General features: G+C 55.2%; 5 protein-coding genes across 6 annotated transcripts; 1 reads left to right on the forward strand and 4 right to left on the reverse strand.

The window, feature by feature from the left end:
* Window positions 1–364: 364 nt before the first annotated feature.
* Window positions 365–10,482, reverse strand: myo18b (myosin XVIIIB). The gene is made up of 42 exons (XM_077737935.1): window positions 10,403–10,482; window positions 9,814–9,904; window positions 9,388–9,534; window positions 8,937–9,299; window positions 8,818–8,881; window positions 8,643–8,755; window positions 8,355–8,567; window positions 8,096–8,309; window positions 7,871–8,013; window positions 7,708–7,808; window positions 7,565–7,634; window positions 7,352–7,496; window positions 7,125–7,280; window positions 6,968–7,058; window positions 6,720–6,912; window positions 6,586–6,666; window positions 6,405–6,525; window positions 6,194–6,341; window positions 5,961–6,138; window positions 5,740–5,893; window positions 5,569–5,678; window positions 5,435–5,500; window positions 5,233–5,361; window positions 5,025–5,168; window positions 4,876–4,965; window positions 4,694–4,813; window positions 4,527–4,638; window positions 4,334–4,458; window positions 4,123–4,277; window positions 3,937–4,060; window positions 3,682–3,876; window positions 3,473–3,583; window positions 3,303–3,407; window positions 3,075–3,245; window positions 2,905–3,018; window positions 2,727–2,843; window positions 2,565–2,648; window positions 2,367–2,504; window positions 2,108–2,293; window positions 1,897–2,045; window positions 1,372–1,500; window positions 365–1,304 (listed from the first exon to the last, which is right to left on the reverse strand). Exons 2-42 carry the CDS (start codon window positions 9,850–9,852, stop codon window positions 440–442), a joined length of 6,273 nt encoding a protein of 2,090 aa, XP_077594061.1. The 5' UTR covers window positions 9,853–9,904; window positions 10,403–10,482; the 3' UTR covers window positions 365–439.
* Window positions 10,483–11,273: 791 nt separating this feature from the next.
* grk3 (G protein-coupled receptor kinase 3) lies at window positions 11,274–21,350 on the reverse strand. Of its 2 annotated transcripts, XM_077736893.1 has the most exons (22): window positions 20,580–21,350; window positions 19,445–19,521; window positions 18,232–18,305; window positions 18,054–18,155; window positions 17,897–17,971; window positions 17,764–17,825; window positions 17,627–17,678; window positions 17,422–17,513; window positions 17,248–17,347; window positions 17,078–17,156; window positions 16,587–16,717; window positions 16,426–16,520; window positions 16,246–16,353; window positions 15,559–15,625; window positions 14,936–15,036; window positions 14,395–14,461; window positions 14,213–14,308; window positions 13,987–14,149; window positions 13,770–13,906; window positions 13,650–13,691; window positions 13,106–13,219; window positions 11,274–13,029 (listed from the first exon to the last, which is right to left on the reverse strand). In XM_077736893.1, exons 1-22 carry the CDS (start codon window positions 20,690–20,692, stop codon window positions 12,865–12,867), a joined length of 2,112 nt encoding a protein of 703 aa, XP_077593019.1. In that variant the 5' UTR covers window positions 20,693–21,350; the 3' UTR covers window positions 11,274–12,864. The 2 variants fall into 2 exon arrangements, with proteins under 2 accessions (XP_077593019.1, XP_077593020.1); XM_077736894.1 differs by lacking the exon at window positions 13,650–13,691.
* Window positions 21,351–22,444: 1,094 nt separating this feature from the next.
* On the reverse strand, window positions 22,445–23,918 carry cryba4 (crystallin, beta A4). The gene is made up of 6 exons (XM_077737997.1): window positions 23,817–23,918; window positions 23,568–23,611; window positions 23,375–23,493; window positions 23,137–23,278; window positions 22,915–23,057; window positions 22,445–22,820 (listed from the first exon to the last, which is right to left on the reverse strand). The coding sequence occupies exons 2-6, from the start codon at window positions 23,604–23,606 to the stop codon at window positions 22,673–22,675; spliced, it is 591 nt and encodes a 196-aa protein (XP_077594123.1). The 5' UTR covers window positions 23,607–23,611; window positions 23,817–23,918; the 3' UTR covers window positions 22,445–22,672.
* Window positions 23,919–24,655: 737 nt separating this feature from the next.
* On the forward strand, window positions 24,656–26,383 carry crybb1 (crystallin, beta B1). The gene is made up of 6 exons (XM_077736895.1): window positions 24,656–24,808; window positions 25,057–25,197; window positions 25,254–25,372; window positions 25,489–25,621; window positions 25,700–25,842; window positions 26,072–26,383. The coding sequence occupies exons 2-6, from the start codon at window positions 25,075–25,077 to the stop codon at window positions 26,256–26,258; spliced, it is 705 nt and encodes a 234-aa protein (XP_077593021.1). The 5' UTR covers window positions 24,656–24,808; window positions 25,057–25,074; the 3' UTR covers window positions 26,259–26,383.
* Window positions 26,384–26,550: 167 nt separating this feature from the next.
* cox5ba (cytochrome c oxidase subunit 5Ba) lies at window positions 26,551–27,840 on the reverse strand. The gene is made up of 5 exons (XM_077737293.1): window positions 27,667–27,840; window positions 27,138–27,208; window positions 26,974–27,073; window positions 26,767–26,903; window positions 26,551–26,683 (listed from the first exon to the last, which is right to left on the reverse strand). Exons 1-4 carry the CDS (start codon window positions 27,806–27,808, stop codon window positions 26,791–26,793), a joined length of 426 nt encoding a protein of 141 aa, XP_077593419.1. The 5' UTR covers window positions 27,809–27,840; the 3' UTR covers window positions 26,551–26,683; window positions 26,767–26,790.
* Window positions 27,841–27,913: the final 73 nt, after the last annotated feature.

A 27,913-nucleotide genomic window follows, 5' to 3' on the forward strand; every position in this document is an offset into this window, starting at 1 on the left:
TAAGGCGTTCTTTCTCTCTCTTTCTCTCTTTCTCGCTCTCTCTATCGCACTGCTTCTTTTCTCTTTCTCACTTTCAGTGTCAAGCCTAATCTTTCTTTCACGCGCCTTCGTCACTTGTACATTTCAGATATTTCATACATATATTCCATCTTATCATTATTCACTATTGTGCAGAGAGAAAAGCTGAAGACAAAAAGATTCCTCAAAGAAAGGAGACCCAAACAAGAAAAAGGCCAGGAACAGCAAGAAAGCTAATCATGCCAATTGTATGCGAGGGGAAAGAAACCCAAACAAAAGACCAAGACAGAATAATAAAGCCAAAGACATCGTGCCAGAAGAGGAAAATAGGAAGAAAAGGAAAAAGTCAGAGTGAAAGTGAGATTTATTGCAAACAAATGAACGTGGCGTGCTTGATTGGAGATCGCTAGCAAACAGCACGTCAATGGCTATCTTTGTTGAGGTATTTCCTCATGACGGCGGCCACGTCTCCGCCCTCGCCGCCCTCGCCGCCCTCGCCGCCCTCGCTGCCCTCGGCCTCCAGCCGCTCCCCCCGTGGCCTCTCGGAGCGCCGTCGGGAGCGCGTGGAGCCGCCGCTGCCCCCCGAGCCGCCGGATCCGGACGACTCGGCGTCGGCGCTCCCCGAGCGCCGCGGCGAAGACGGCAAGTCCCCAAAGTGTACGCTCAGCGCCCGACGGCCGCTCGTCGACCGCGGTCTGCGGATGGCGGGCGGCACGTCGGACGCGGCGTCCGCGTCCAGGAGGCGGCGGTTCTGGAACACCACCCCCTCCAGCGGGACCTTTGACTCAAACGGTTCCTCCGAGAGCGAGTCGCGGGGCGTCGCCCGGCGGGGCGACCGCGGGGAGCGACCCGGAGACGACGGGGGGCGCGCATATCGCTCTTCGGGACTGGGGATGCGCAAGGACGAGAGGCGGGGGAGAGGCGGCGGGGGCGCCAGCGAGTCGCAGGAGTTAAAGCGGGACGGCGCCGCCGTGCACGCGCCGTTCAGGGAAATGGCGCTGACGGCGCGGGGCAACAGGGGCGACGACGGCTTGAGGATACCCGGGCGGATTTCCGAGGGCGGCTCCGGGGCCAGCGACAGCGCCGAGGCCCGCCGCCTCAAGGCGGACGCCGCCGTGGTTTGGTGGACGGGGACCGACACCGAGCCGCCGGCCTCGCCGCCACCCGTCTCGCCGCCCACCCGCCGCTTGCGGAGACCTTCCAGGAGCTCGGACAGAGCCGAGGAGGAGGCCGCTTTGGCCGGCCCGCCCACGCTCGAACCGCCGTCGTCCTCGTCGGCGCAGGAGCTACGCGACAACACGCCGTCTCAGACGCGTCTCAAACCGAAGCGTGTGGAAAAGCGCGTGAACTTACCGGAAACTGTACGTGCTGCGGGAGTCGGCCGCCGAGCGGCGCCCGTCCGAGACGTTGGAGCGTCTTTCCTCGGAGGCTTCTCGCCTGGTCCTGGTGTCTTCCGTTCCGGCGGAACCGGCGCTGGACTCTCTGTCGAGGGGACAAACGTACGTGAGCTAACCATGATAATCAATATAAAGAAGACATTAGCCGGTAGCCAATTTAAGGGTACGTGGAATCGGCTCCAGCACCCCTGCGAGCTAGCGAGCAGCGCGGGAAAATGAATTCCGAAACAATAGTAGTCCGGACTTTCTAGTGTGTACCACAAGCGCATGAAATGATTAGCACGCCGAAGCTAATTGCTATTTGTGGAACTCCCACTAACGTATAGCGCATGCTAGCCAGGGCGCAGGCCCAAGCCACGCCCACACACGCGGTCTTACGGTCGTTTGACGGCGCCGGTTCCCGTCCCGCAAACGCTGCGGCGGAGAAGACCAGAGGTCATCGGAAGGCGGCCCAACGGCGAGGACGGTGGGAGGGCTTTACCTGTCCGTGTCGCTGTCCGTGTCGCTGTCCGTGTCGCTGGAGCGGACCTCCTCCACGGCGGCCCGCAGGTCCACGATCCGGCGGATGGACGTCTCCAGGTCGGCCTGCAGGGTCTGCCGGATGGTGGTCAGCTCCTCCACCTGCATCTCCTGTCATCATAAAGTCAGCTTTTGGCACGGCGCCAAAGGGGGCGGCGCCAATCCCGTCTCACCAGCTCCACGCGGCGTCGGGCGGCGTCCTCCTCCCGCTGGCTCAGCTCGTCCATTTCCAGGCGGGCGTCCTGCAGGCGGCGCTGGAGGTAACAGGCGTTGTCGCGTTGGCGAGCCTCCGACTCGGCGTTCTGCTCCAGCTCCGCCCCCAGCCGCACCACGCTGTCGCGTAGGCGCACCACCAGCATCTAAGCGCAAGGTTAGACTACAGTTAGCGGTTCTAGAACTAGTTTCAGATCCCACTAGTTAGCGCTAAGTGACCTCCAATCTCTTGACTTGTCCTTTGGCGAACTCCAGCTTATTCTCCAGGTCGCAAACGCGCGCTTCCTGCTTGCTGACGATGGCGCGTCCCACGCTGGACGCCTCCACAAACTGCAGCCTGGACGCCAGCCGCCGCAGCTGCCGACAAAATGGCCGTCGAGTCGAGGCCGTAAAAATGACGGACTGAAGAACTTGTACCTCCTCTTGGAGGAGATGTTTCTGCTTCTTGAGCTCCTCCAGCTCGGCCTGCAACTCTCGGATCTGCCCGATGTCGCCCGACGACTGGAAGGACCAATCGGGACATTGCGTGGAGATGTTAAAAAGAGCCAAGAGAAAATGAGCGGGACACAAATGGACCACCTGTGCTATGAGCGCTTTGTGTTTCTTCATAAGCTGGTCCAGGTCTTCCTGGTCCTCGTCCAGGCGCTTGAGCAGGTCGCCGTTCTCTCGCCGGAGGACGTCCAGCTCCTCGTCCGCCTGCCCGGACGGAAAAACATGACTTGGCCATCCATTTTGGTCCATTTTAATCCATTGATACCATATTTTTCTGCTTGAAGATGTTCTCCATTTGAAGCTGAAGGTCCTCTAGCTCCTGCACCAAGCTACTCTGGGCGTTCTCCATCTCGCACCTTCTCGATTCGCTTTCCTCCAACTGCACGGACGCGGTGCCTGAGCCGAGGATTACCGGCGGTGAGGACGGAACGCTACCCGACAGTGAAGTCTTTCCAGCTGCTCCTTGGCGGCGGCGTCGGGGCCGGCGGCGTCCCGTCGCCCGGCGTGTATGGACTCCAACATGGTCTGGGCGTCGGCCAGCAGGGCCCGCGTCCTCTTCAAGTCCCTCCTCAGTTTCTTCTCCACGTCAAAGTCTCGGTGGCCCACCTGAAACGGGAAAAGTGACTCTTGGGTGGGCGCTGCGATCCGATTGGTCCAAGTTACCTGTTCGCATAACGTGGCCACCAGCCCTTCCAGGTCGTGCTTCTCGTGCACCAGCATCTGCTTCTCTTCATACTCCTGCTCCAGTTGCATCTCCAGTTGTCTCAGCTAGCGTGGCGACAGAGGGCGCTAAGTGTCCGCGACGTGGCGCTCCTCGGGCGGGGGTGACGTACCCGCCTCTGAGAAGAGCGGTGGACGTCCTCCAGCTCTTCGTCCTTGTCTTCCAGCTCCTTCTGGTGCATCTGCTTGACTCGTGCCATCTCCAACTCCACACGTACATGAACCTACAGGCCAGAAGCCCCGTTAGCGCCCTGTTAGCGCCCTGTTAGCAACCTGTTAGCAACCTGTTAGCAACCTGTTAGCGCCAGTGACGAATACCGACCTGCTTCTGTCGCTCTACGGAGGCCGTCAACTCGGCCGTTTTCCCCGCGTTTTCGGTGGCGGCGACCTCCAGGAGGCGCACTTTCTTCTTGAGTTCGGGGATCGAGTCGCCGCCCGGGGGGACGTGGAGGTCCCCGATCTGACAACACAACTCGTCCTTTTGCTCCCGCAGACGTCCGCCTTCCGCCTGACATTCCTGTGTATCAGGCGCCGCCACGTTAGCGCTAGCTTAGCGGCGCCGCGACCTGGAGGTCACCTGGAGGTCCCGCCTCAACGAGAGAATCTGTACGGCCAGCGCGGCGTTCTCCCGCAGGCTCCTCTCCTTGGACTCCCGCTCGGCCCGGGCTCCCCTCAGGGCCGCCGTCAACTCCTCGTCGAATCTGAGCGGGCGTCTCGTTAGCCTGGTTAGCCGACGGGCCTCCCTTTGCCGTCGTCGGCTCACCGTCGCCGTTTACGTTCCAGCTCGTGCGTGCGCTGGCGCAGGCTGTCCGCCATCACCTTGGCGTCGTGGAGTTGGTCGGCCACGCGCCGGTGCCGGCGTTTCAGCTCCGAGGCCGAGCGTTTGGACTCGTCCAGCTGGGCCCGCAGCGAGGCCGCCTGCGGACGGCAGCCGTCAGCGTCGGTCGTTTTTCCGCCGACTGCGCCCTCCTCACGTTTGCGTCCAAGCGTTGGCGTTCGAGGCGCTGGCCTTCCGCCTTCTCCTCCGTCTGCTGCAGGCGGCGGCGGAGGAAGTCCACCTCGGTCTGGCAGCACTCCAGCTGCAGGGCCGACTCGCTTTCTGGGCGGAGGAACAACATTGGATTGGTTAGTCTGGGTTTGGAGTTACGGTAAAAGGAGTCAAGTCACCCGTTCCCGTCCTGGCCGCCCGCTGACTCTCCAGCGTGCGAATCTTGTGAGAATCCTCCTCCAGGGTTTTCCGTAGCTTCTCCATGGCGGCCTTACACTGGTCCAGCTGGTCCTGAAGGAGAAAGCGGGTCACTAGGCGAATGAAGGCCCAAACGATAAGGCCTCACCCGCAGGTCGGCGTTCTCCTTGGCCAGCCTCAGCCTCTCGGCCCTCTCGCCGTCCAGGGCCTGAGCCGCGGCGTCGCCCCGGAAACGCTCGTCGCTCAGCTCCGAGGTCACCGCCGTCAGCTACGTGGGGCGACAAGCAACGTCAAGGCGTGGCCCCGCCCCAATTGCCCGCGCCTACAAACCTTGGTCTCGCAGGCGTCCGCCGCTTGTCTCAAATCGTTGCGTTCTTTTTCCGACTTTTCCAAACGTCTTCTCAGCGCCGACACTTCGTCCTGGAAGATTGACGCAGGTGAGTGGTACGGCGACCCATCGTTCCCACACTCTGGCTTACCTCTTTGGCGCGCAGCTTCTCGTTATCCATGTTGACGTCCAGCAGGGGACGCGCCCGGCAGAAGAGTTTCCACCAACTCCACTGGGACACGGCGTGTAGTACTCGCAGATTCCTCTGCAGGCAGCGCACCGCCATGTGCTGCACCTGCACGCAAGGTCAAAGGTCAAAACCGCGCACGCCGCCCCTTTAACCGGCAACTGGTGCCGACCTTTAGCGTGCGGTACTTGCGTCTGGCCAGGTGGCCCGCGCAAGCCGCCTGGAGGCGGACCAGCCGACTTGTCACCCCCAGGTCTCGCTGGGCCTCCAACTGACGCAGCACGCCGCGCTTCATGAACACCTGAGGCGGGACGGCGGGTCAAAAAGGGGCGCGCCTGGTGGCGGTAGACCGCAAAAAAAAAAAGTGTTCTGACCCGACTGGCGCCGACCACCGTGCTCTTGGGGTCCCGGTCCAGGTCGGCCAGCAACTCCGTCACGGCCTGAAACGGCGGACGGTAGAGTGAGTGGTGGGCGGGCGGAGAAGTCCAAGGGGGGGGAGGCCACCCACCTTCCTCTCGTCGTGGCTGACAAAGACCGAGGCGTAGCGCTCCATCACGGGCGGGGATAACGCCTGGAAGCGGCAGCGGAAGTCGCCCAGGGGCATGTGATCCGGGTAACCTGGTGGGAAGCGGACCGTGGTCAGAGGTGTCTCCGTGGTCGCCCGGCCCTGCAAGTGTACCTGCGCGGTACACGCGTACGGCGTCCAGCATCTGCGTGGCCCGTAGCTGCGTTCTCAGCTGGTTGACGTCGAACGCTCCGGCGCCATCCGTCTTGGCGTTGATGCACTGCAGGAAGATGGGGCGTGCGCGGCGAATCACATTGACCATGGCGTCCTGGAAGGGGAGGGGCTTCAGGCTGAGAGAATAGAGAAGGCCTCGAAGGCAGAAGGCGGGGGCTCACGGCCTGTAGCTTGACGGCTACGCACGGCGAGTGCCGGCGCAACGCCGCCATGCCGCCGCTCAGCGTCTTGCGGATGGTGCTGCTCCTCTGCAACGAGCGCTGGCTCCACCCCTCCAGGCCACACACGCCGGCCAGAGAGCCGCGCGCCTCGGCGCCGAACGTCGACTTCAGGCAGGTGCTGCGGAAAAATGGGGTCAACTCTATGGCGGTACGTCGCTCTGGACGGCGCTCACCTGTTGGACTCCCGTAGCAGGGCCACGGCGTTGGCGGCCGCCGGGTTGTCGCGCAGGGCGCCGAACCAGCCGCTCAAATCGTAGCGGACGGCGTCGTTTCCCGTCAGGTGTCCCACCTCGCAGTGTAGAGGTTGCTCGCATTGGCGAACTAGGCGGGCACGGGCGTCAGTCACGGGACCGTCCACGGCGACAACCACGGCGCCCGACTCACCCGTCCCGCCGTAATCTCGGCACACGCGCTCCAGGGCGGCGCCCTCGTCGGACCCGGCCGTCGACATCTCCTCGTCCAGCGCCCACAGGAGACCCCGGGGGGCGTCGCCCGTCGCCGCCACCTAAACCGGGCGACAAACGTTGGGATCCGTGGCTGGAGAGGGCACACGCCGCGGGCGTACCAGAGGGGGCGGCTGGTCCATGGCGGCCACCGTCTCGCCGGGGTTCTCTTCCGGACTCTGGAACTCCACCGGGACGTTCTCCTGCCAAAACATTGGCGGTGAGTCACCGCGGCGACGGGGGTGCGCGTCCTCACCTGGGTGTATCTCTCGGCGGTGTGCACGAAGGCGTGGGCGTATCGATGTTCCAGCAGGCGCTCTTGCAGGTAGTTGTGACAAAACTCGCCCAAGTCGGCCGCCCGTTCTTGCGCCGCGTGGCGAGGGTTCCTCAGGCCCGGCGTGTCCACCACCGTCACCGAGGCCAACGCCAGCTGACGGCCGCCCAGACATCTGCGCGCGGACGGGTGTAAAAAGGAGTCCAGTCCGAGGACGCCCCGGAATGCACCTGTTGACGAGCGACACCACGGCGCCAAAGAGTTCTTCGTAGAGACCGGTCGCCATCCCGTCCACGCACTGAGTCGCCGACAGCCTGGGCCCTGAGGCCAGAAATGGTCACGGGTGGAAAAGTGAAGAGTGGCGCCCCCCCGACCCGTTGACCTCACCGTCCCGGGCGCCGTCGTGGCGCTCCTTGCCGGCCGAGCGCAGCAGTCGCCCCAGGTGGTGCTTGAAGACGGCCGTCTGGAACTCCTCCCCCTCGCAGCCCAGAGCGGCACTGGCCGCCTGAGCGCTGTCAAAGTTTAAAAACTGTCTCCGTCCAACTGAAGGCACAAAATGGCGTCAAAAGCCAGCGGCGGGAGGGTCTCCGGAGCCTAACTTCCTACAACTCTACCTTTACAGGCGCCGGCGGCTCCCAAGTGGTAAATGGCGGCCAGGACGTGCCAGATGGACTTTTGCTCGTCGGGGCTGAAGTCCAGCGTGTCCATGGCGGCGGTCAGCTTGGCGAAGGCCGCCGACGTTCGCTGTTTTTCCTCCGCCTGCCGGTAGATGGACGTGGGGAGACGTGAAATCACGAGGGCGGGGTTCAGGCGCCGTGGAGGCTAACCTTGGTGGGGGCCACCATGCCGAAGGAATGGCAATCCGTCAGCTGATGAAGGTGCAGTTGAAGCTCCGTCCTGACGGGGGAGCACATGCGTTAGACACCATTTGTTAGCATTACTTGAACCATTAGCTTAGCCGTCATTGTACCTTAACTCCGAGTTAAGTCCCGCTAGCATCTGGGAGAAAACCAGGAAGTTGCTCTCTCCCGGCGTGGTGCGGCAAACGCGCCATTTGTCCAACATCATCGTCTGAGGGCGGAGACAAAGGTCACAATGGGTCATCACAAACTAGACGGCGACCACGGGCCTACCTGCAAGTGTCCGGAAGCCACGCGCCCGGCGTGGTTCAAGTCCAGCGAGAAGAGCGTGGCGAAGCGAGACGAGGCGTGGCTGTGAGGCGAGGCCACGCAGCCGAAAGACTTGAGGACCGTAAACATGGCCGCCACGCGTTCCGCTGCAAGCAAAAGGAGCACACATGTTGCCATTTCCCGTCGCCGTCCAATGGTCAAAGGTGCCAAGACGTGACGACCACCGACCGCTCACGTTGGGTCCGGCCGTTCCGGCCTGCCGCAGCAAGGCGGCGGCGAAGGCCCGGCAGGCGGCCGTCTTGCCCGTGCCGCTGCGTCCCATGGCGCAGACGCAGTGGTCCCGTCGGGTGTCCACCGCCGACACGTACGCCCGCTTGGCCAGCGCGGCCAGAGCGGGCGACGGCGCCTCGCGCCACGATTGGCCCCGCCGCCACTTGGCGGTCTGCCAAAGGTCAAACGAGGTCACGGACGCTCCATTTAAAAGTACCCGTCTCCGATTGGCCGGCAAGCAGTTATCCGGCTTTTGGGCGTTGACCTTGGCGTGATTCTGCGGCGGCCAAAAGCTGACCAGGTCGGGTCCGGCCTGCGTGATGGCCATGTTGGCTTTAGCGCGGCTAATGAGCGTGTGCAGGACGCTGCTTTCGTTGACGCTGTGGAGCTCGCTCAGGTCCTCGCAAAGGTCAAGCTCAGCCGGGTTACACTAAAAGGAAGGAAAAGAGGCCTGGGTTAACGTTAGCCGATGCTAACGGCTCATTTTGAAGGAGCTGAGACGCACCTGATCCACGTGGTCGCCGGGAACGTCGAGCTGCGAGCCGTCGGAGAGGAGGCGGAGTCTCACCAGGCCCCCGGGGAGTTCGGGGGTGCCTTCGTCGGGTTTCAGCAGAGTGGCTGAAACGCGGGTGAGCATTGTGTTCAAACCGGAAGAAAATAATGTGAAAAGTGGCGCTTACCTGCGGCGAATCCGTCCTTGTGCACGTACCAGACGGCGCCCGCCTCGTACCACGAGTCCTTCACCTGAAAAATACCATTTGTTTTGGCGTTTGTTTTCCCCGGGTGCTATCGAACGTACCTCGGGCGGCGGGGCCTCCGTCACGCAGGCGTCGGCTTGCTTTCCTTCGGGTTCCTGACGTTCCTCTGCCGATTGGTCCTTCTTGGACCAATCCGGCGGCCCGGGTGGCATCTCACTGTTCTTGACCTTTGGCGTGACCTTTGGTGTGACCTTTGGCGTGACCTTTGGCGTGACCTTTGGTGTGACCTCCAATGTGACCTCTGGCGTGACAGCGTTGGGAGTTTTCGTCTTTCCGACCAAACCGGGTGGCGGATGGGCGGGGCTCCGCTTCTCGGTTCGCAGTAGCATCTCGGCCTCCAGGATGGGCGGAGTCTGATCGGGAAGGAGGAACTGCTGCACCAAGTCGTCGCTTAACTTGCGTGGCTGCTGAGGAAGAACAAGCTAGCAGATACCGACAAGACAGCGCGCTACGTTAGCAAAGCGGCTCGTCCGAGAAAGCCCGTCTACTCACCGGCTTTTCTTCTTTGACGTCGGGCTCCTTTTCTCGGGTCTCTTTCTCGGAATCTCGCACCAGCTGTTTGAGGAAGCCGCCCGGGACGGTGGAGAGGGGCGGAGGGGGGACCAGGACGGCCACCACTGGATGGTTCTCCTCTTGGATCTGAGGTCACGTGACATGTTAGCCACTGATGCTACGGAAAGAGAGGCTAAAGCGGAGCTACCGCGCCGTCGTTTTGTGTTAATGATTGGCGTGCCAGTTGACCGTGAGCTCGTTATCATTCCAAAACGCTAAAAACGGACAAACAAGGACGTTTCCAAGCGGCGCTTTCAAATCCAAATGCAAAATGCGTCGGGTCGGGCGACTCTTTCCGGTTCAAATGCATGCACGCTTTCACCACGTTGTGTACGTTCCACACATGCATCACATGCTCTCAAGCACCTTTTTCTCCCAAAGTTTTAAGCGTGACGACAACGCCATGACGGCTCCGATGGGCTGTGAGGGGTCAGAGTGGCGGTGGGATGTCACAGACCTAACGGGAATCCACACACTTCTTCATTATCATCCTGACAAAGACTTTTAGAGAGTGTTAAGAAGAAGATTATTAAGAAAGTGCACCGAAATGAAGATTTTCAAAATCAAAGGGAGATGTGTCATTCACATTAGCCAAGGCCTCCACCATTTGACATCGGCCAGTCGGGGGCGCCATTTTCGTCCCAGGCCGACTACGAGTAAGTACGCGCTCCGATTTTCTCCCGTCAGATCCACTCGGAGGCGCTACCTCGTCCCATTCCCGACACACTCCCGTTTTAGGCCGCAAAATACACACTTTAGTCATTTCACCCGATCAGCGATTGGCTACTTCTCCGGTGGGAGAAATCAGAGGCCGCTTGGGGGCCGAAAAAAATCTCAGGGCCGGTGCCGGTGTATCGGAAGGGCCTAAATTACAGGCCGAGTCCTAAAAAAGTCCCTTTCAAGAAGGAGCCCAAACAAGTCAAGTCAAATGGAAGAAATAAATAAAGGAAATTACCTTAGTGGAGTGAGTTGTACGCACTTGGGCAAGGACGAGCAGTTTCGGGCGGGCAAGCGGGCGCTTTGCGTCTGACTCTTGACAAGCAACACAACTGCTATCCTATAAATAACACAAATGGGGGAGGGGGCAACTACTAAGTGGAGGGGGGGTCCCTATTTTAAACGGCTGCGACCACACAACTGCTAACTAATGTTAAGAGGGTATTCCAGCCGGATAAGAAACGGCTATTTGGTTGTATTGCGTCAGTAGAAGTCACTTTTATTTTTGTACAGGTGACAAAGAAGAGGTTTTTTAGTGGAGGGGGGGGGCTCATATTCGAGTTTGGATTGACAGATACAGCTGATGAGTGGGGGGCGGGGTCTAAGTCTCGTGGGAGGAAGGCTAAGCAAGCATAAATAAATATAAAAAATAAAAAAAACAACACAGAAGCGCACACGTGACGTGATCCAACTTCAGCGAGTGGCTTTTCAAAGTAAGAGTAGCCAGAAGTGGCTCTTCAAATTAAGATTTCAATAGGAATTAACCATATATACATGTACTTTAACGGACAAAAGATGAACTTTTTCAGGGACATCTAATCAAAAGTTAAACTTTTAAAAGTCTATTTTTAGTAGATAAACATACATTAGAAAATATATATTTAGCAATACACCTGTAATTATTATTATAATACAACAAAAGTAGTTATATTAGGGAAATATCTTAACTTTGAATAGGATGTTGTCAATCGGGGCTGCTTTTTACTGCTGCTACTGGTGCGTTTGGACTGGAGACGCCATCTTTCAAGCCTCCCTGTAAAGGACAAAACATAACAGTAGACCGTCCACAGACTCAAGAGTGAACCCCGAAAAAAACAAGCTGAGACGTCTTCTTTCTTTTCAAAGTATTTTTTTTTATGTGCAAGATTGTTCACCACAAACAGTTGAAAGAAAATCACAATAAAATTTCCCCCATTTTTTTTTTTGAATCCCTGCTCTTTCTCTACACGGAATCTTTTTAAATAAACCTAAAGCTTTCTTATACACATATATTTCTTTCTCGGATTGACTTACAATTTGATTTGCGGTGACGTCCCGACGGCGTGAACGGGAAGTGGCGAGCGGCGGTGGCGGCGACTGGACGCTTTGTTTCTGCCGTGTGGTCCGAGAGCGCCACCCACCCACCGCCCCTCCGTTTGGCACATTGAATGTCGCGCGAGTTAGCACATGGTGCTAAAAAAGGTGCACAAACGCAAACATGATTTAAAAAAAAACAAGAAAAGACGACCTTCGGCCCCGCCCACCGCCACCCCCCTTTGACCAAGAAGCTAGCTAGCGCTAACACGGCTAACTCCCCAAAGCTAGCGGCGACGCAAACTCACGAGGCTGGAGAACCTTGGAACAAATTTCATTCGGGAATGATGCGGAACAAAAAAGCCCCCATGTGGAACACCCCAAAGGTCACCAAAGGTCAACTCCTGGTTCCCTCCGTCCTGCAGAACATGTCCTTCATTGTAAAAACGTCCATTTTGTGGAATGCGGTCCTCTTCCTAAGTCGTTCTGAGCTAGGAGTTCTCCAAAAGCTTCAAGAACTTTCCTGAAGAGGGCTTTTTAAGATGATTGGTCTCAAATTCCAAGAGGAATGACACAGAATGTTCGTCGTGCTGAATTTAAAACATCTTGGAATATTTCTCCGGAATGTTTCAATGGCGCCGACTCCTCCATCGCCATTGGTTCTGGGGATTGTTCAGGAACATCTTTAAAACCTTCTGTGATGTTCTTCCAAAACCATCATGTGGGGGGCGGGGCAGAGCGTGGGGGCGGAGTCACAAACCCGAGGACATCCTATTTAAACGTTTTCACAAGGTCGGGAATTGAAGATCGGAAGGCTGGTGGCTTCAGGCGAGAGATTCTGGGAATGTGGGAGGAGTCACATTGAGGGTCAGAACAGCTCTTCTCAAACCCAAATTTATCCTCAATTTTAAGATGAGCCCCGCCCCCTTGAGACCTCAACTCCTCTTTGCCAGGGGGAGTGGGCGGAGTCCAAATCCTGACTTCTACACATGTGGATGCAAACACTGAACACATATATATATTTATATACATATATGTCAATATATATAAATATATATACATAGACATTAAGCCCACGGCATGCCCCCCCCCCTTTGTCCCGGGCCGTCTTGGGACTCTCGGCCAATCAGAGGCCAGTCTGTCGGCCACGAAATGTTCGGCGGACCTCCTCCAAAAAAAAATAAAAATGAGAGACCGAATTGGCACTTGTCACACTTTGGGTCCTGGGGGGAGGGGGGGGGGGGTCCTCGGTATGGTAGGGGGTGTTCAGGGGGGGTACGGGGTTCATGCAAAAGTTCTTCACATGCTGCTTCCGCTCCACGAGAACCCGAAAACTACCATTGGTCGCAATTTGTGTGTGTGTGTGTGTGTGTGTGTGTGTGAACGCAAATCAGACGTCTGGTGCGTTCACAGGCCATTGCTGTTACGGTGCGTGAGGGGGGGTTTGGAGAGCTCCACCACGCCGCCAGTACGACTCTTGCCGATGACTTTTGGGGCGCGCCGCAACAACTTCTGCGCCTCGCTGAAGGCGTCCGTCAACTCTTTCTTCCACTGGACCAACTCGGGGTCGCTCTTTCCAGACCGAGACAGACAATAAAAGTCACCACTAGGGGGCCAGAGGAGAGACAGAAAAAAATAATAATGTTACCTCGCACTGCAGCACAAACTGTTTCCCTCCTTTGATGCGCAGCAGGATGCACTTTTTGTCTTTAATCTGCGTCTCCTCCACGGAAACGATCTGCTCCATGGTCAGCAGGTTTTGCTGAAAAACAGAAAAAGGTATGGCGTCATCGAGTGCCGTCACTGGGCGGGGCTAGCCTAGCCACAAGCTAACCGGACGGCGTGCTGAGATACTCGGGTGCAAAAGTTGCTTTCAATTTTATGTTTTAGTAGCATTAGCATAGCTGTCAACCTGGGCCTTATTAATATTAATGACAGGTCCTAGACAACTTTTGCACCAGATCTACCTCGGCGGCAGAGCGCGGCAAAAGCCGGAGAGAGGCTTATTGGTCAGGTTTGAGATTTAAAATGGCCGCCACGGACGCCGGCAAGCACGCTCGGCGTGAGTCACTAGCTTAGCGTAAAAGCGCGCGTTGACGGCCCAACGACAAAAACGACAAAGACGGACGGGTGAGGTCCTCGGTAGAGGAGGGGGGCGGAGTCTACGGGCCTACCAGATGGCCGCCACTCACCGAGTCCTTGAGCTGCGTCAAGTGTTTGGCCAGCCACGTTTCCTTCGCGCGTTCGATCACACACAAACAAAAACAGTGAGGCATCGGCACCCGAACGCCCCGAACCGACGGCGGACTCACCCGCGACTCGCCCTCGCCTCTCCACTCCACCCGGTTGGGGAAAAGGTAGAAATAGCGGCGCTGCCATTGAGTCAAGAACGGATTCCCCAACTTGAGCATGTAGCCGTGCATGATGCAGTCTTTGCCCAGGGCGTAGTCTGGGAAACAAAATGGCGGACTTTGGAGAGGCCCGAGTGGGTAGAATGGTTTGAAGGAACTTAGACCGACGGTCCCTCACCTTCCTCGTGTCCCAGCTGCTTGTTCTTGGCCCTCTTGCGGGCCTCGTTCTTGTCCGTGTCCGAGTTGACGGCGTCGTACACCGTCTCGGCCACTTCCTGCTGCCAGCGCTCGGAAATCACCAGCGGGAAGTTCTTGTACAGCTCCTGGTCGCTGTCTAGGAGCTACGCGGACAACAAACGGTCATGAGACAGGCACGGGGTTCGAACCCGGGTGTGCGAGCCTACCTTGATGCCCTTGGTGTCCTCCTCGTCGAAGGATCCGATGTCAAAGGCGTCGGCGGCGTTGACTTCCCCTCTGGGTGGGATTAGTGGCGGCGAGTACTATGAAAAAAAGAGGAAAAAAAACACAGACGTTGTGAGTGAGTTGCACCAGAAGGGGGCGACACTCTACGAGGGTGAAGGCTGACCTTCTGCAGGTAGACCTGCTGCCAGTCCATGCCCTTGAAGAACGGATGCTCCTTAACTTCGCATGCTCTGAGGGGCAAACAGATGCAAACATGTTAGTTCCAAAGTGGCCACAGGAGGGCGTCGTTTCGTAAAAAAGAGGGATTTGCTTCCTACCTTTTAAAAATGACTTTTTTGGTTTGTTTTGCATTCAAAATCATTCAAAATTGGTGCACTTGTTCAAATTATCATTTGCCATAGACATCATTAGAAATTAGAACTATTTTTGACTCACTACTATATTACATTAAGATATTGTAGGTACTGTTATAAATGTAAACAAATACAATTTTCTTCTCAACATTATTGGATTTATTTTAATGTAACTTTTAAAGATTTATTGTATTATATTTAATGCTTGGGCCACATAGAATTTAGGATTTTTTTTAATGAAGTATATATATATTTTAGTTGGAAAAATAGCTGTGTAAAAATAGCACACTATGATGTCATATAGAGGGCTTCCCATAAAAAGTGGATCTGGTCAATGTGTGTGTTACCCACCCCCGTCCCTGGCATCCGAGTCTCTTGGCCACGTCACGCTGCAGGAGACCTTCCAGAAGTTCTTTCAGTTCACTGGTGAAGGAGTCGGGAAGCTCCACGTTCTGACCAAAAGGAGAAAAAAAACAGCACAGGAGTCAATGGCTGGCTTTTTTGTTCACACGGGTAGAGCATTGGTCACGTGAGCGTTTACTGGCGAGCTATTTTTACCCCCCCTCAAGCACCCCGCGGGCGGATTAAAGAGTGAAGCAGATCAAGTAGCCAGATTAAAGCATTACATGCAATCCTATTGGCGTCCCTAGCCAAACATCACACTTTCCCTCTTCGGGGGGGGGGGGGACGTGACGTGCACGCGCACCTGCAGAACGCGGATGTACGCAAAAAAAATGGCGCCTTTTCAAGTTTATACCTAAATCAAACTTTCCCTTCATAAATAAATTAAACAATGGGCGGCACTCCCAGTAAATGTCTCCAAAATAAACAATAGACATGTTTTTGTAAGGTATGCGTAAGCTAACGCTAACTAAAATAAACATTAGAGATGTTCATGTGATTGTAATTTAGAGGGGGTGGAGCTTTTTTGCAAAAGGTCAATGGACGGCGAGGAAAGTCAAAGGCGGTCTTACCATGGTCAGCGTCATCCTGTCAATCTCGTGTTTGTCTTTGGTCTTGTGTTGCCGGAACGGGCTGTGCCTGCGGGGGGGACGGAGTCCAAAATTTCACATTTGCACACCTACTTTGCATCAAAACGTGGCGTCCACGTCAAAAATGGCGCATCTCCTCAAATGTATTTAAAAAAATCTAGAAGAAACCCTATGGTTAAGCTGTTTTTTTTGGTTTAGCCTAAAAAAGTATCAAGAGAATATTCAATATAATTAAAAAATGTGGTTATACAAAAAAAAAAGAATTACCATCTGCCAAATATGTTGAATATTCCCTGTCTTCAGACACTGTGTACTTATGTAAAATACTAATTGTAGAACAAATTAGGCATAAGGAAATGGCTGGCGGCAAGTCAAAATTATTGGCAGAAAAATGGCTCAAACTGGAAAGGCTACAAAATGCTTTTCCCAATATTTTAACACTGTATTAAAAAAAAAACTCTCCCAGAAATAGTTTCCCTTGCACTGGTGTTTGTTATCTGATTTAATTTGTACGATAAATGCAAAAAAACACAGAAAATTGGTCGTTTTTTTTAGCAAATTGTGGAATTTACATATAAAGTAATGCTCTACTTACAAAATTCTGGAAGGTATGAATTTCATAAGTAGAGGTAGGCCTATACATTTAAAAAAGTGGATCATTTAGCTCACCCTCGCAGCAACTTGAAGAGCATGCAACCCAACGAGAACCAATCGGCGCTGCTGTCGTAGGCCGTCCCCTTCTGGAGAACTTCGGGGGCCATGTAGCCATGGGTCCCGCTAAAAAACAACACAAAATGTGGGCGGGACGTCCAGCGTGGCGCCCACAGAGGTTTCCGGCGCTGGTCTTACACGCTGGCGTGAGGTTTCTTCTTGGAGAAGTCGCAAGCCAGCCCCAGGTCGGAGATGCGAACGTGCCCGTGCTCGTCCAGCAGGATGTTGGCGGGCTGGAGAGGGGGCGGAGACACATGGGAATCAACGAGCCCCGATTGGACGGTAGGGGAGAGCCTTACCTTGAGGTCACGGTAGACCACGAAGCGGTTGTGCATGTGCTCCAGGCCCAGCACGATCTCGGCGGCGTAAAAACGCATTTCCTTCTCGCTGAACACGCCGTGTTGGGACAAATGGTAGTGAAGGTCGCCACCTATCAGAAAAAACATAATTAATCATATTTAATATGACTCAATAGCCATTATATGGCATCAAAAAGGCTATTTGACACGTTTTTTGAGAGCTATTCTATTGTTTCCATTAGCTTGAGCCAAGTCACAAAGTATGTGTTGCCATACTAGGGGAAAAATAAGGGAAATTATGTTGGAAAAAAATTAAAAATAAACAGTTGACAGTCATAGAGGACCAATCCATTTTAAATAGCCCCTCCCATTTCAAGTGTATCATCCCCAGTAGCTACTAAAACAGGTCATAAATAGACATAACAGAATAAAAGCCATTTTCTGGTTTAAAAAAAAGCCTATTGTGTGTGTGTGTGTGTTGCCAAGGTTACCGTTCATGAGGTCGAGGATGAAGCAGAGCTTGTCAGGCGTGTGGAAGGCGTACGTCATGCAAACGATGAACGGGCAGTCCTGACACACGCACGCTAACACGTTAGCGCCACGCCAAGGCTAACACGCTAAGGTGGCGACGGCCATGGCGGCCATGACGACGACCACTCACCCCCGTGCTGACAAGCGACAGCATGATCCTCTCGTTGAGCGCCAAAGTCTCGCCCTGCTTCATCTTGATGCGCTTCTTGTCCAAACACTTCATGGCGTACCTGCACGCAAAATCACAGACGGACACGTCAAGAAGGAACGGCGGGCCGCGCGCGGGCGGGCGGGGCTCGCTCACATCTTCCCCGTGTCGGCTTTCCTGCATCCGTAGACTTCGCCGAAGCCGCCGCGTCCGATGATGCGGTGGACGCTGAAGTCGTTCATGGTCAGCTGCGCAAAGAAAACGACAAGTTGACTTTCAAAACAACGGCAGCTATGCTAACGGCGCGCCCGTTCTTTTTGGCGTCTTCGGCGCCCACGTTTTCGACAAAAGCGACACTCACGTGGATGTTGAGCTCCACGTTCTTCCACTGGCAAAAACGGGTGAACTTGTCGCTGTGGATGAGAGTGGGAGGAGCCCCAGGGTTAGCACGTTAGCGTGATTAGCGGCTAACACGTGGTTGGCGGTCGACGTCTCAACCTCTCGATGAATTTCAGGAAGATATTTCCTCGTAGGCTGTCGCAGATCTCCACGATGTAGGGCTGTCAGAGGGTGGGCGAATTAGCGCGTTAGCTTAGCATCAACTCCATTAGATGTACTAGAGTGGCTATACCTGGAAGAGGCTAGGGGGAACCATCTTCTTGGCCAGATGACTCTGGACATGGTCCACGGCGTTTTTGGAGAAAGGCTGGGAGCGAAAACCAAAGCGGGATCGTCACAAAACTGCTTGAACGCCACGACGGCGAGAATTTCCGAGCGGTCGTACTGACGTGCGAACACGACAGCAGTTCTTTCATGATGTAGCCGTCATAGATCTGCCGGCTGCGAGCCAGTCGCTCCTCCTCAGAGTCCAGCTTCTCGTAATCTTTGATCTGCCGAGAGGACCGGGGACGCAAAGTCAGTTCTTGGCGTTCGCGGGGGGTGACGGAGGCGGAGAAGGTCACCCACTTCTTCGTAGAACTTGAGCTGCGGGACCGCTTCGTCGATCTCGTTCAGGCAAAAGTCCTTAAACAGCAGGAAGCCTGAAAAACGGAAAAGGGCGGAAACTCAAGATATTTCCAGTAAAAATACACACTAACATGGACGCAAACCGGAAAAAACTTGTTACCAAGTAAGTAAAATACCCATGTGGACCTACGCCATTAAAAAAAAAGAACGACATGATTGCTTTTACGGGAAAAACAAGCAGATGTGCGCCAAAAAATGTCGAGCGGCGCTCATCTGGGAGGAGGGGGCGGGGCTAATAAAGAGATCACACATCGCCGACAGAGATGAAAAGTGCTGTTGCTATGGCGACTGCCTCCACGGGGACGGGGGAGAGAGCGCGTGAGAGACAAATGCGCCAGCTTTCTCCTTCCGCCATCATCTGACCCACGTCACGTGTCCGAGGTCGCTCATATCGGCCAGAACTTGGACCGCCGTGGGCGGGGGGAAGGAAGGACGCCAATGGCCGACGGTCGTGTTTTGTTATGTTTTGGGGAGTAAACACGAATGCGAAAAAAAATATTAGCAAACTCGTGTTTTTGATATGAAAACGGAAGCGCCACTTCCATTTTTTTTTTGGTTCGAGAGGTTAAAGGTCAATTGGAGGAAGGCCTAAATATCAAAAACCCTTTATTTTTCAAGAATTAAAAAGGGCTCGTTAGCGTCAACCTCGATGGCGCCGTCCGTCCCTCCGAGGCGCGTCACGGGAAACTCCGAAGAAAGACGCCGCGCTTCCTTCTTTCTTTCTTTCTTTCTATCTTTCTTTGCTCGCCGATTTCTCTCGACAATCATTTCCATCGGCACGTTCTTCTGCTGCCGTCGCCATGGCAACCGCAGTTGCCCGGCAACACGCGACTCGGGCGTCCGACAGATGGAGAGGGGCCGCGTCGAGGCCGAGTCGGAACAAAAAAACAACAAGCGGAAGAATTTGACGGCTTCCGGAATTTGCCTCCCAAAAAACGCTAAGTTCCACAGTTAGCCGCGGCGGCTAATGCGCGCAATAACAGTAAAAAGGTCGAAAGATGAAAACATTTAAAAAACAACAACAACAAAGAATCCTGGGAGAAGAGTGCGTTGATGGGAACGTTGCCCCTACCAACATGGCCTCTGGGCGGCCATGAATGAATTAAAAGGGGATTATTTTATATTATATTTACAAATATTTTGGTCTACTCACCAATCTTCTGGTTGAAGATCTTGTCGAAGGCCAGCTCGTCGCGTTCTTCCAGATATTTTTGCATCACGCTGCGGATGCTGAGGACACAAAGCAGGAAGTGCATGAGCGCCGCGCCATATTTGATAAGCGCTGTCCACCCGTCACTCAAAGTCGACAGTTTCATTATTCATCATTATTTAAAGGGGGAAAACATAGCTTCAAAAATTTGGAAAAGAACTTTGAAAAATTGTCCACTATACTTTTTTTGGGACTCTTATTGTGACGGGGCTTTGTGGCCTAGCAAAAACAAGACGTCAAATGTCAACAACGCGGGAGGGAGCGGTCCCGACGAACCCGGCGGCGCCGTCAATAGCCCAAACGAGACCGGTCGCTGTGTCAACGCTCATCCCGGGTGACGTCATCTTTCAATATTGACACGAGAGACGCAAAAACCACGTTTGTCAACGCGCCTTTATTGACGCTATCTTAAAATGTCGAAACCGTCAAAATAAGAATGCGTCTCTATTTATTTTAGGTATGGCATTATTAGATGGCGACAGGCTTACAAATTGGTAACGTGCGGTCGCCATTTTTTTTTTGGGCCCCCCAAAAATGACCGCTCTTTAGAACGCGGTGGGTGAGTGACTCATGCATGGCAGCAAGTGAGTGGCGCTTCCTGTCACAGGCCGCCGACGCGATAATTGGCCGTTAATCTTCCGTCAACACGCGTCCCGGTCTGACGCCGGCTCGGGATTAACCCTTGGCGCGAGGATGGGTCAGCTCCAGCTTGGATGGATTCCCCAAAACGGCTTTGAAACGTCAATGCTAAAGTAGTCGGGCCGGTCGGCAGCCCGAAACTTTTCGCTTTTCGACCCAAAAGTTATTACAAACGGGTTCCTCGCGTGAGCATCTCTGTGTAAACAAGCAGTAACAAAAAAGAGGTTAGACGGAACGTCAATCATTGTGCCTGCGCATATAGATTTGAAAAAAAAAACAACACAGATGCGACAAGTGTTAAAAAATTGACGCAAGGGGAAATGGAAGTCGACATATTTTTTAGGAAAAGTGACGTCACACCGGAGCCCCGAGCTGACCTGCGGCGGCTTAATAAACAACGGACCTCCTCGAGCACACGTGCCGGTCGGAGCGAGCGTACCTGGGCTCCGGCAGGATGATCTTCTTGCTGGCCCTGGCGGCGGGGGTCGACTTGCTCTTCTCCATCGCCATCAAGTAGCTGACATCGGCCAGCACGGCCTCCAGATCCGCCATCTTCACTTACTCGAGGCTCGTTCGCCAACAACGCCAGATGGGAACACCATCAACCGCCCGGGTCGGTCGGTCGGTTGCTGCCACTGGTGGCGGCGGTGGTGGTGCTGCTGGTGCCACCGACGGTGGGGTGCCTGCCTGCGTGAATGAGCGGCCGCCGCCTTCACGGTGTCATAGTGCCGCCCGCCGGCTGGCTGGCTTCAGCAAAGGTTCAACGGGCGATCTCTTAATCCCATTAAGCGCCCCGAGGGATCGCCCCTCAGGCTCGATGCGGCATCGACGTCCCCCTTCTCCGCGAAGAAGAGCGGGCGAGCTGGGCGCTCTCACAGGCAGCGCCGAGGAGTTCTCCGGATGCCCCTGGTTGCTCCTTCGCCCGCGTCCGTGTCCGCCAGATTCTTGTCGCAATGCAAATGTCTCCCGGCGAGCAAACACAAGCCAGCGAGCCTCGTTTGCATTCCACGCAATCCGGGCGCGCGCACGCACGCACGGCAAGCAGGCGAGGCGCAGTCCCACTCCCAGTCCGAATCGTCTTTTCCCCCGACGATCGGCTACTGCGAGCGGAGACGACGAGGCCGCTTGGCCGCGGAGCTGCTCCGATGCTATATGCTAACAACGTTCCTTAGCTTGAGAATCAAGTGTCAATAAAGTTGGCCGCCAGGCGGGGGGGGGGGGGGGGGGGGGGAACAGCGAGCTAGCTCCGTGGCTAACGGGCTAAGCTAGCGAGCTAGCCGGCAGGTTGACGTGTGCCCCTCCGGAGGGGAAGTCGGCCAGCTTCACTTCCCCAAAAATGAACAAGTCTCGGGCTTCCAAGGCCGCGTTAAACGGGCCCGAAGGCTTCCGTGGCGACTCACGGAGCTTCGGCTTCAGGGGAGCCTCCTAATAGACGTCGTTGTTGTCGCCGGGGGAACCAGCGCGGGAGGGGGCGAAGAGAAAGCAGCGGCCGGGGAAGAGGGGCCCGCGGCCGGCCAGGCGAGCAGGCAAGCAGGCAGGCTGCTCGAGGGGGAGCAGCGCTTTCCTTCCGCGTGGACGAGCCGAGGCGAAATAACCAAGGGGGGCTCTCGTGCGTCCGCACAGGGGGCCGTGGCCCGCGGCTGGCTGCGGAAGCCAACGAGAGGTGCTCGGGGAGCGCTTCCGTGCGAGTCGGTGGACTCTCCGTTCGCTGGGTGGCCTGACACCGCTGGCTGGCTGACGACCTCGCCGGCTTTCCTTAGCTCCTCGGCGTTCCTTTGACGGCGGCTATAGTCCGTGTTTTTGTCGATTTTTTCGCTGTGTTGCGCTGCACTCGCCTCCGCTGGCTTCACTTCCTCCCACTGCGGAGAGCGGGAGAGGCCGACAAAACCCGGTGTGGCTCAAGCAGCTTGGATCCGGAGCTAAAGCGACCCTGGCCTGAGCCTTCGAAAGGGTCAGGTTGATGACGTCACACGTTCATCACACACACACGCGAGAAGAAGTTGATGCGAAACTTGACAATGATGGGCTTTTTGGGATTCAATTAAACTGACACTCTGTGGTGAGAGTTGATGAAACTATTGTCAGACTTGTCTTGTTTTGGTGAACAGCACTCCATGACGGTCCAAAAATGAAAAACCAAAACCCACAATGAAGCCCTGGAGGCTGAACATTCCAAAAATCAATAAATGAACTGTCAAAAACACTTTTTGTCAGTCCGTGTGGCCAATTATTCCTTATCGTAAATCTCTATTTGTAGGATATCTTGCTTTACGACATGTTAAGGAAAGACGAAAACACTGAATGTGAATTGGGAGAGAGAGATGTTGACATTTATTATGTTGAAAATATGCCATGAAAAGTTTATTCAGACAACATTTTGATTCAATTACCATCCTAGAGCCGCGTTGTCATGTTTAACAAAGACATTTTTATTGTGATGGAGTTTTTCTGGTGGATGAGAACCGCATCTTCAGCCTAGTTCAAGGAAGGGGGTGTTCTTGGGGGGGGGGGGCGGTCCGGCGGTCCGGCCCACTACTGCTGAATGCGTCTGATGGATTGAATCTGCGGCGTCTGGCAGTGCGAGCCGAACTCCTTGAATTGTTTGTACTCGCCACAGTGGCGGTCGCACTCCATGATGTACTGGTAACCACGGTAACCGGGGTACTGGTAGCACACGAAGCTGCCGACGGGGGCGAAAACAAATGCGGGTCACTACACTAAAGTCTTCCCGGTGCTTTTTCTCGCTCGGGGGGGGGGGGGGGGGGTAGACTTACGCGCCAGACTGGACCTTGAGGGACCCCACCTCGTTGTTGCACCAACCCATGGCCTGCAGGGAGGGGTAGTCGTCGCTCAGCTCGCCCTTACGAGCCAGGAAGTTCTCACGCTCAAAGATGGTCATGCGGCACTCGCGGTGGTTCTGGCGGAGAGAGGCGTGGCCTCAACCGGGTCCCGCTTTTTTGGGGGCGGGGGGTTTGGGGGAACCCGACGGGACTCACCGCGCAGGCCACGGGCCTGAAGGAGGTCAAACGCTCCACGTGGTAGGCGTTGCTACCCCCGAAGGCGTCGCACTGGGGGTACTCGCCCCGCTCCAGGATGAACTGTTGCCCCTGGAAGGAAGCGTGCTCGTAGCCCACCCAGCTGTAAAAGAAGAAGGAAGCCACGCCCCCCCTTACAGCGTCAAGCCACGCCCTTCCCCGCAACCCAGGTGTACCCCGCCCGCACGCGCGCACTCACGCGCCGCTCTCCACGCGCAAGGAGCGCACCGTCTCCATTCCCATGTCCATGATGTTGACGCAGTCCGAGGTGAACTCGTGACGTCGGCCCTGGAAACACTCCTCGTCGAAGACCACGATCTGCGGCGGAGGGGGTCGGGGGTCAGCGTTTGGGTCCGCCTCGGGCTAGCCGGGTCGGTGGGTCGGTCGCTCACCTTCCAGTGGCCGGAGAACTTTGTGCAGTGGTGCGTCATCTTGTCTGTGAGAAGACGCCACACAAGTGTTTATGCTCACTTTTTGGCAAGCGCCCCCGCCAAAATAAGAGCCCAAACTCCCCTTTCAAAAGCGATTTTACACACATAGACCAATGCCCTTTCCTCAATGATGCCCCACCATCCCCATTTGGTTGGGGAACAGACCCCCTCCCGTCCAAATGGGGGTGCTTTGACGCGTTAGAGACTCACCTTGCCGCGTTGCTCTTTGGCGCCGGTGAGTGAGAGTGAGAGCGGCGGGGTGCCGCCATCTCTTTTAAAGCCTCCCCTGGAAGGGGGGCCAGTGCAAAAGGCCCCGCTCAGCAAGAGGGGGGTCTGCTTTTTTTTGTTTTGTTTAAACGTGAAGCCTTGCTAGGTGTTAAGGCTAAAACAGAGGTCGCTTAGGTCGCCGCATATTTCGTAATTTCAGATTATTCTTGGCCAGACCAGACTTCATCTCTAGAAAGTCACTTCCATTTTCAAAAGTCACCCAAAGTCTTATAATAGAGTGACCCCCAATTTCAGTCCATCAAAACATCTAAAAAGGCCCTTTGACTTTGGGTTACACTTTTTGAATGGAATAACTTTATTGTCATTATACAATAACAATATATATTTTTCTTCCTACTGCCTGTTTACTTCTCCTGGACACTATTTGGTCAAACATAAGATAAAAAGGGGGACATGGACCTGAATGTCCCCATCTATGAAGTCTACTTTTCACTCTACCAACCGCCATTTTGGCTCAAAACAATTGGACTTATGTTGTAATTTCATGTGGATAGGGAAGCTGGGTTCTGAACATTATTTGGAATTTAACCTGCTTAGAGCCCCCCAAGTGGTGTGTGTTGTTAGACAAAGCCCCCCCCCCCCCCCACACCTTTGCTCCAACCTGTCTGCCGCTCTGAGAGGGACGACAATAGTTTTTCTTTTTGCGCGGGGCTTAACGGAGCCCCGCGTGACCCGCCACGGGCCTTTTGAATTGCATCCCGGCACTAATAGCGTTGTCAGCGCTTTTCTTTGCCTCTAAAGTGCTTACGGGGGGGCCGGAGGGGGGCTGGAGGGGGGCGGCGGCGAGGCTTCCAGAGCGGCGTGATGACGGCGCTCTTCTTTTGTGGCCTCTCGCCCTTTGCCAGCCTACAAAAGCGCGGCGGCGGCCGAGAACGTGACTGACGCCGGCGAAGCCGCATCCACGCCACACGCAGGTAAGAAAGGCACGCCGCCACACTTGAGCCCGCTACCTTTTCACGGCAAGCCACAGCGGCAAGCGCTTTGTCCCAAAGTCACCTTTCCACACGGCTGTGTTTAAGCACCAAAATACTTTTTTACTGGACCAATGAAATGCGGATGATTTAGCCGATTGCTCCCAAAATGATGGTCTCAAGGTCGAAATAGTAGGAGTATAAAATGAGGACGGTTGAATTTGACCTGTGGGAAATGTGTCTTTCTCCAGCCCCCTCCCCCCCACGCCATGTCTCAGATCGCCAAGTCCGCTTCCGGCCAGGGTGCCGACCCCAAGGACAACAAGGGTGGTGCCCCCGCCGCCTCTAGCAAGGCCACCAAGACCGGAGAGCCCGGAATGGGGGTTTTCAAGGTAAGCGTTTGTCCCTATACGGCGGAAACGGTGGTTGACGCTCGTCTGTCCCCCAGATGACGCTGTTCGACCAGGAGAACTTCCAGGGTCGCTCGCTGGAGCTGCAGAACGAATGCGTGGACGTTTGCGAGCGCGGCCTGGAGCGAGTGCGCAGCATCCTGGTGGAGAGCGGCCCGTAAGACGCCTCCCCGGTCGCCGTTTGCGTGGCTCTCGCCGCTCATTTGATCCCCTCCGACCCCGTTGCCCCCCCACCCTTTCCTCACCCCCCCTCGGCGACCCCCTCCCTTCCAGCTTCGTTGCCTTCGAGCAGACCAATCTCCGAGGCGAGATGTTCATCCTGGAGAAGGGAGAGTATCCTCGCTGGGACACCTGGAGCAACTCGTACCGCAGCGACTGCCTCATGTCCGTCAGGCCCATCCACATGGTATGCACGTTTCCGTGGCGACGGCCAGACACGGAGGCCGGCTGGACTTTGGGCTAACGCTAACGCGGGTTGGGACAGGACAGCTCGGAGGCCAAAATCTGCCTGCACGAGCTATCTGACTTCAAGGGCAACAAGATTGAGATCCAAGAGGACGACGTGCCCACCCTGTGGGCGCACGGCTTCGGTGACCGAGTGGGCAGCGTGAAGGTCCCGGGCGGAGCGTGAGTCGTCGTCGTCGCCGCCACCTTCAAATACATTCGTTCATGTTTGTTCGCCAATATTTAATCTGACTCGTGAGCCTTTCATCATTCCTGTTTGCTGTTCCGCTAAAAGAAAAAGACGCCCAGGGCTCATTTTGCTCATGCTAATGTTGTTAGCTAATGAGTTGTGACTCTCATTTCCGCTCCGAAATCCGGCCTTGACGCGTTTTTTTGGTCGCTCCCGCCACAGGTGGGTGGGCTACCAGTATCCCGGTTACCGCGGTTACCAGTACCTGCTGGAGAGCGGCGAGTACCGCCGCTGCGAGGACTTCTCGGCCGTCCAGCCTCAGATCCAGTCGGTGCGTCGTATCCGCGACTCGCAGTTCCACCAGAGGGGATCCCTGGTTTCGGCGCTCGCCGCCGCCGGCGCCAAGTGAGAAGGACGGACCGTCTGGAAAGCCCGCCCTCTTTTTCACCACCCACTTCCGGGAGAGATGGGCCGTTATTTCGGCCCGCTGACTTTTTATGCTGCTAAACAATAAAACTTTAGGAGGAAACTAAACATGGATGTCAACTTTGTTTGTTTGTGTGTGTGCATTTTGAAGGAATATTAAAAAAATACATATTTTGAATGAGAAATTGTTCAGTTAGCCTGACTATCAGGGGCCATTAATAAAAAAAAAAGTGTCCTTCGATGATGAAAATAACAGACGAGCTGACTCAAAAATGTCCTATTTTGGATTTTATTGAAGCTATAGTTTAACATTGCTTGCCACTTGACTCCTAAATTGTGATACGTGGTCGCTGCTTGCGGGAATGACATTGGCGAGCGAGCGGAAAGTTCCGGGGAGGTGCGTCCAATCTTCGGATGAGACGAGGGGAGAACACGTGAGTGCCATGAGAGCTAAACGGCTAGCGGCGGCGGTGGCGTTCTTAGCGGATTACCGGCCCGAGTGAGGATGGCGCTCCCTAGTGGGGGAGCTCGTGCGCCACCAACTTGTAGTGAGACCCGCACGAAGGACAACGCTGGGCTTCGCCCTGGTGGAGCCAGAACCACACCACGGCTGTATTGTCTTCCTCACCTGCCACCAGAAACGGACTTAACGTGGTCTGGTCCGCCGAGTCTGCGAAATCGCGGCGAGTGGGACTTACACACGCATCCCACGATCCTCTTGTTGGTGATGGAGGGGACCAGGTGAGGGTCGGCTTTGGAGCCGGCGTACTCTTTGGGCTTCAACATGCTGTACGGGTCCTGGAAAACAACGGCACGCGGTTAGCGGAGAACTGACAATAAATGATGCCAATGGCGTTCTTACGGTGCCCTCCTTCATGGCCTTCATGATGATCTTCTCCAGGCCTGTGGCTTGCTCCTCGTCCGTGGGAATTCCTACAAGGAGGGAACTCTCTCAATAAAAGATGGCTTAAAATGATGCATTCCCGAGAAGATACTTTTGCCTGCAATGTGACTCCACCCCTCAAAAAATACATCCCAATATTTGTTAGCAATGTGACCCCTCTAAAAAATCTCCTTTAAGTATGTCCACTTGGAAAGTTACAAATACAAGAACCAGTTTAAAACTAATTATTCATGTTGTAAGGGTAACATTATTTCTTCAATGTTTCCTGAAAAACGTCCGCGATTGACACGCATTTCGTTTTAGTGCAAGTCAAATGTAACAGTATGGTCATTCAAATAACATCTTAAATGACGACGGAGTTCGAAAAAGAAGTTAGAGAATGCTTTTTAAATTGAATTTAAAGACTTGAGGGCTTCGGCTAAATGGAGCCGCGTCCTTGGTCGGCCGTCATATCGCCATTATTTCGCTTCGGCGTCTCGGTACTCACCTCCGGCCGCCATTCCGCGGCTCAGCTGAATCACCCGCGGGGCTGCGACTCGAAGAGGACCGGCCTGGAGGCGGCTCGGCACCAGGGAGGGCACGGAGGACGCTCTCACGGCGGAACGGGCTAGTAACCTTGCAGCCGACATTTTGATTCTACTCGGGGGGCAGTCAGTGCATCCGTAGAAGAAGAAGAAGAAGGAGGCCGGAAGAAGTACGTTCGAACGCATTCCAAAACAATTCGCTATTTAAAA

Source organism: Stigmatopora nigra, chromosome 17, assembly GCF_051989575.1.
Source record: "Stigmatopora nigra isolate UIUO_SnigA chromosome 17, RoL_Snig_1.1, whole genome shotgun sequence".
Classification (NCBI taxonomy): domain Eukaryota; kingdom Metazoa; phylum Chordata; class Actinopteri; order Syngnathiformes; family Syngnathidae; genus Stigmatopora; species Stigmatopora nigra.

Coding starts and splice junctions, on each gene's coding strand:
- myo18b (XM_077737935.1), bottom strand. CDS start 9,852: ATGGCGTTGTCGTCACGCTTAAAACTTTGGGAGAAAAAG. Junction 2,294..2,366: donor GACAAGTCAAGAGATTGGAG/GTCACTTAGCGC, acceptor CCTTGCGCTTAG/ATGCTGGTGGTGCGCCTACG. Junction 1,305..1,371: donor CGCAGCACGTACAGTTTCCG/GTAAGTTCACGC, acceptor GTTGTCGCGTAG/CTCCTGCGCCGACGAGGACG.
- grk3 (XM_077736893.1), bottom strand. CDS start 20,692: ATGGCGGATCTGGAGGCCGTGCTGGCCGATGTCAGCTACTTGATGGCG. Junction 17,826..17,896: donor TTCCCCCTAGCCTCTTCCAG/GTATAGCCACTC, acceptor ACCCTCTGACAG/CCCTACATCGTGGAGATCTG. Junction 13,220..13,649: donor TGACGCAGCTCAAGGACTCG/GTGAGTGGCGGC, acceptor TCTGTTTTTCAG/CAAAACCTGCTGACCATGGA.
- cryba4 (XM_077737997.1), bottom strand. CDS start 23,606: ATGACGCACCACTGCACAAAGTTCTCCGGCCACTGGAAG. Junction 23,494..23,567: donor AGTTCTCCGGCCACTGGAAG/GTGAGCGACCGA, acceptor CCTCCGCCGCAG/ATCGTGGTCTTCGACGAGGA. Junction 23,279..23,374: donor TTGCGCGTGGAGAGCGGCGC/GTGAGTGCGCGC, acceptor CTTCTTTTACAG/CTGGGTGGGCTACGAGCACG.
- crybb1 (XM_077736895.1), top strand. CDS start 25,075: ATGTCTCAGATCGCCAAGTCCGCTTCCGGCCAGGGTGCCGACCCCAAG. Junction 25,198..25,253: donor CCGGAATGGGGGTTTTCAAG/GTAAGCGTTTGT, acceptor TCTGTCCCCCAG/ATGACGCTGTTCGACCAGGA. Junction 25,622..25,699: donor CCGTCAGGCCCATCCACATG/GTATGCACGTTT, acceptor GGGTTGGGACAG/GACAGCTCGGAGGCCAAAAT.
- cox5ba (XM_077737293.1), bottom strand. CDS start 27,808: ATGTCGGCTGCAAGGTTACTAGCCCGTTCCGCCGTGAGAGCGTCCTCC. Junction 27,209..27,666: donor CCGCGGAATGGCGGCCGGAG/GTGAGTACCGAG, acceptor CCCTCCTTGTAG/GAATTCCCACGGACGAGGAG. Junction 26,904..26,973: donor GAGGATCGTGGGATGCGTGT/GTAAGTCCCACT, acceptor TTCTGGTGGCAG/GTGAGGAAGACAATACAGCC.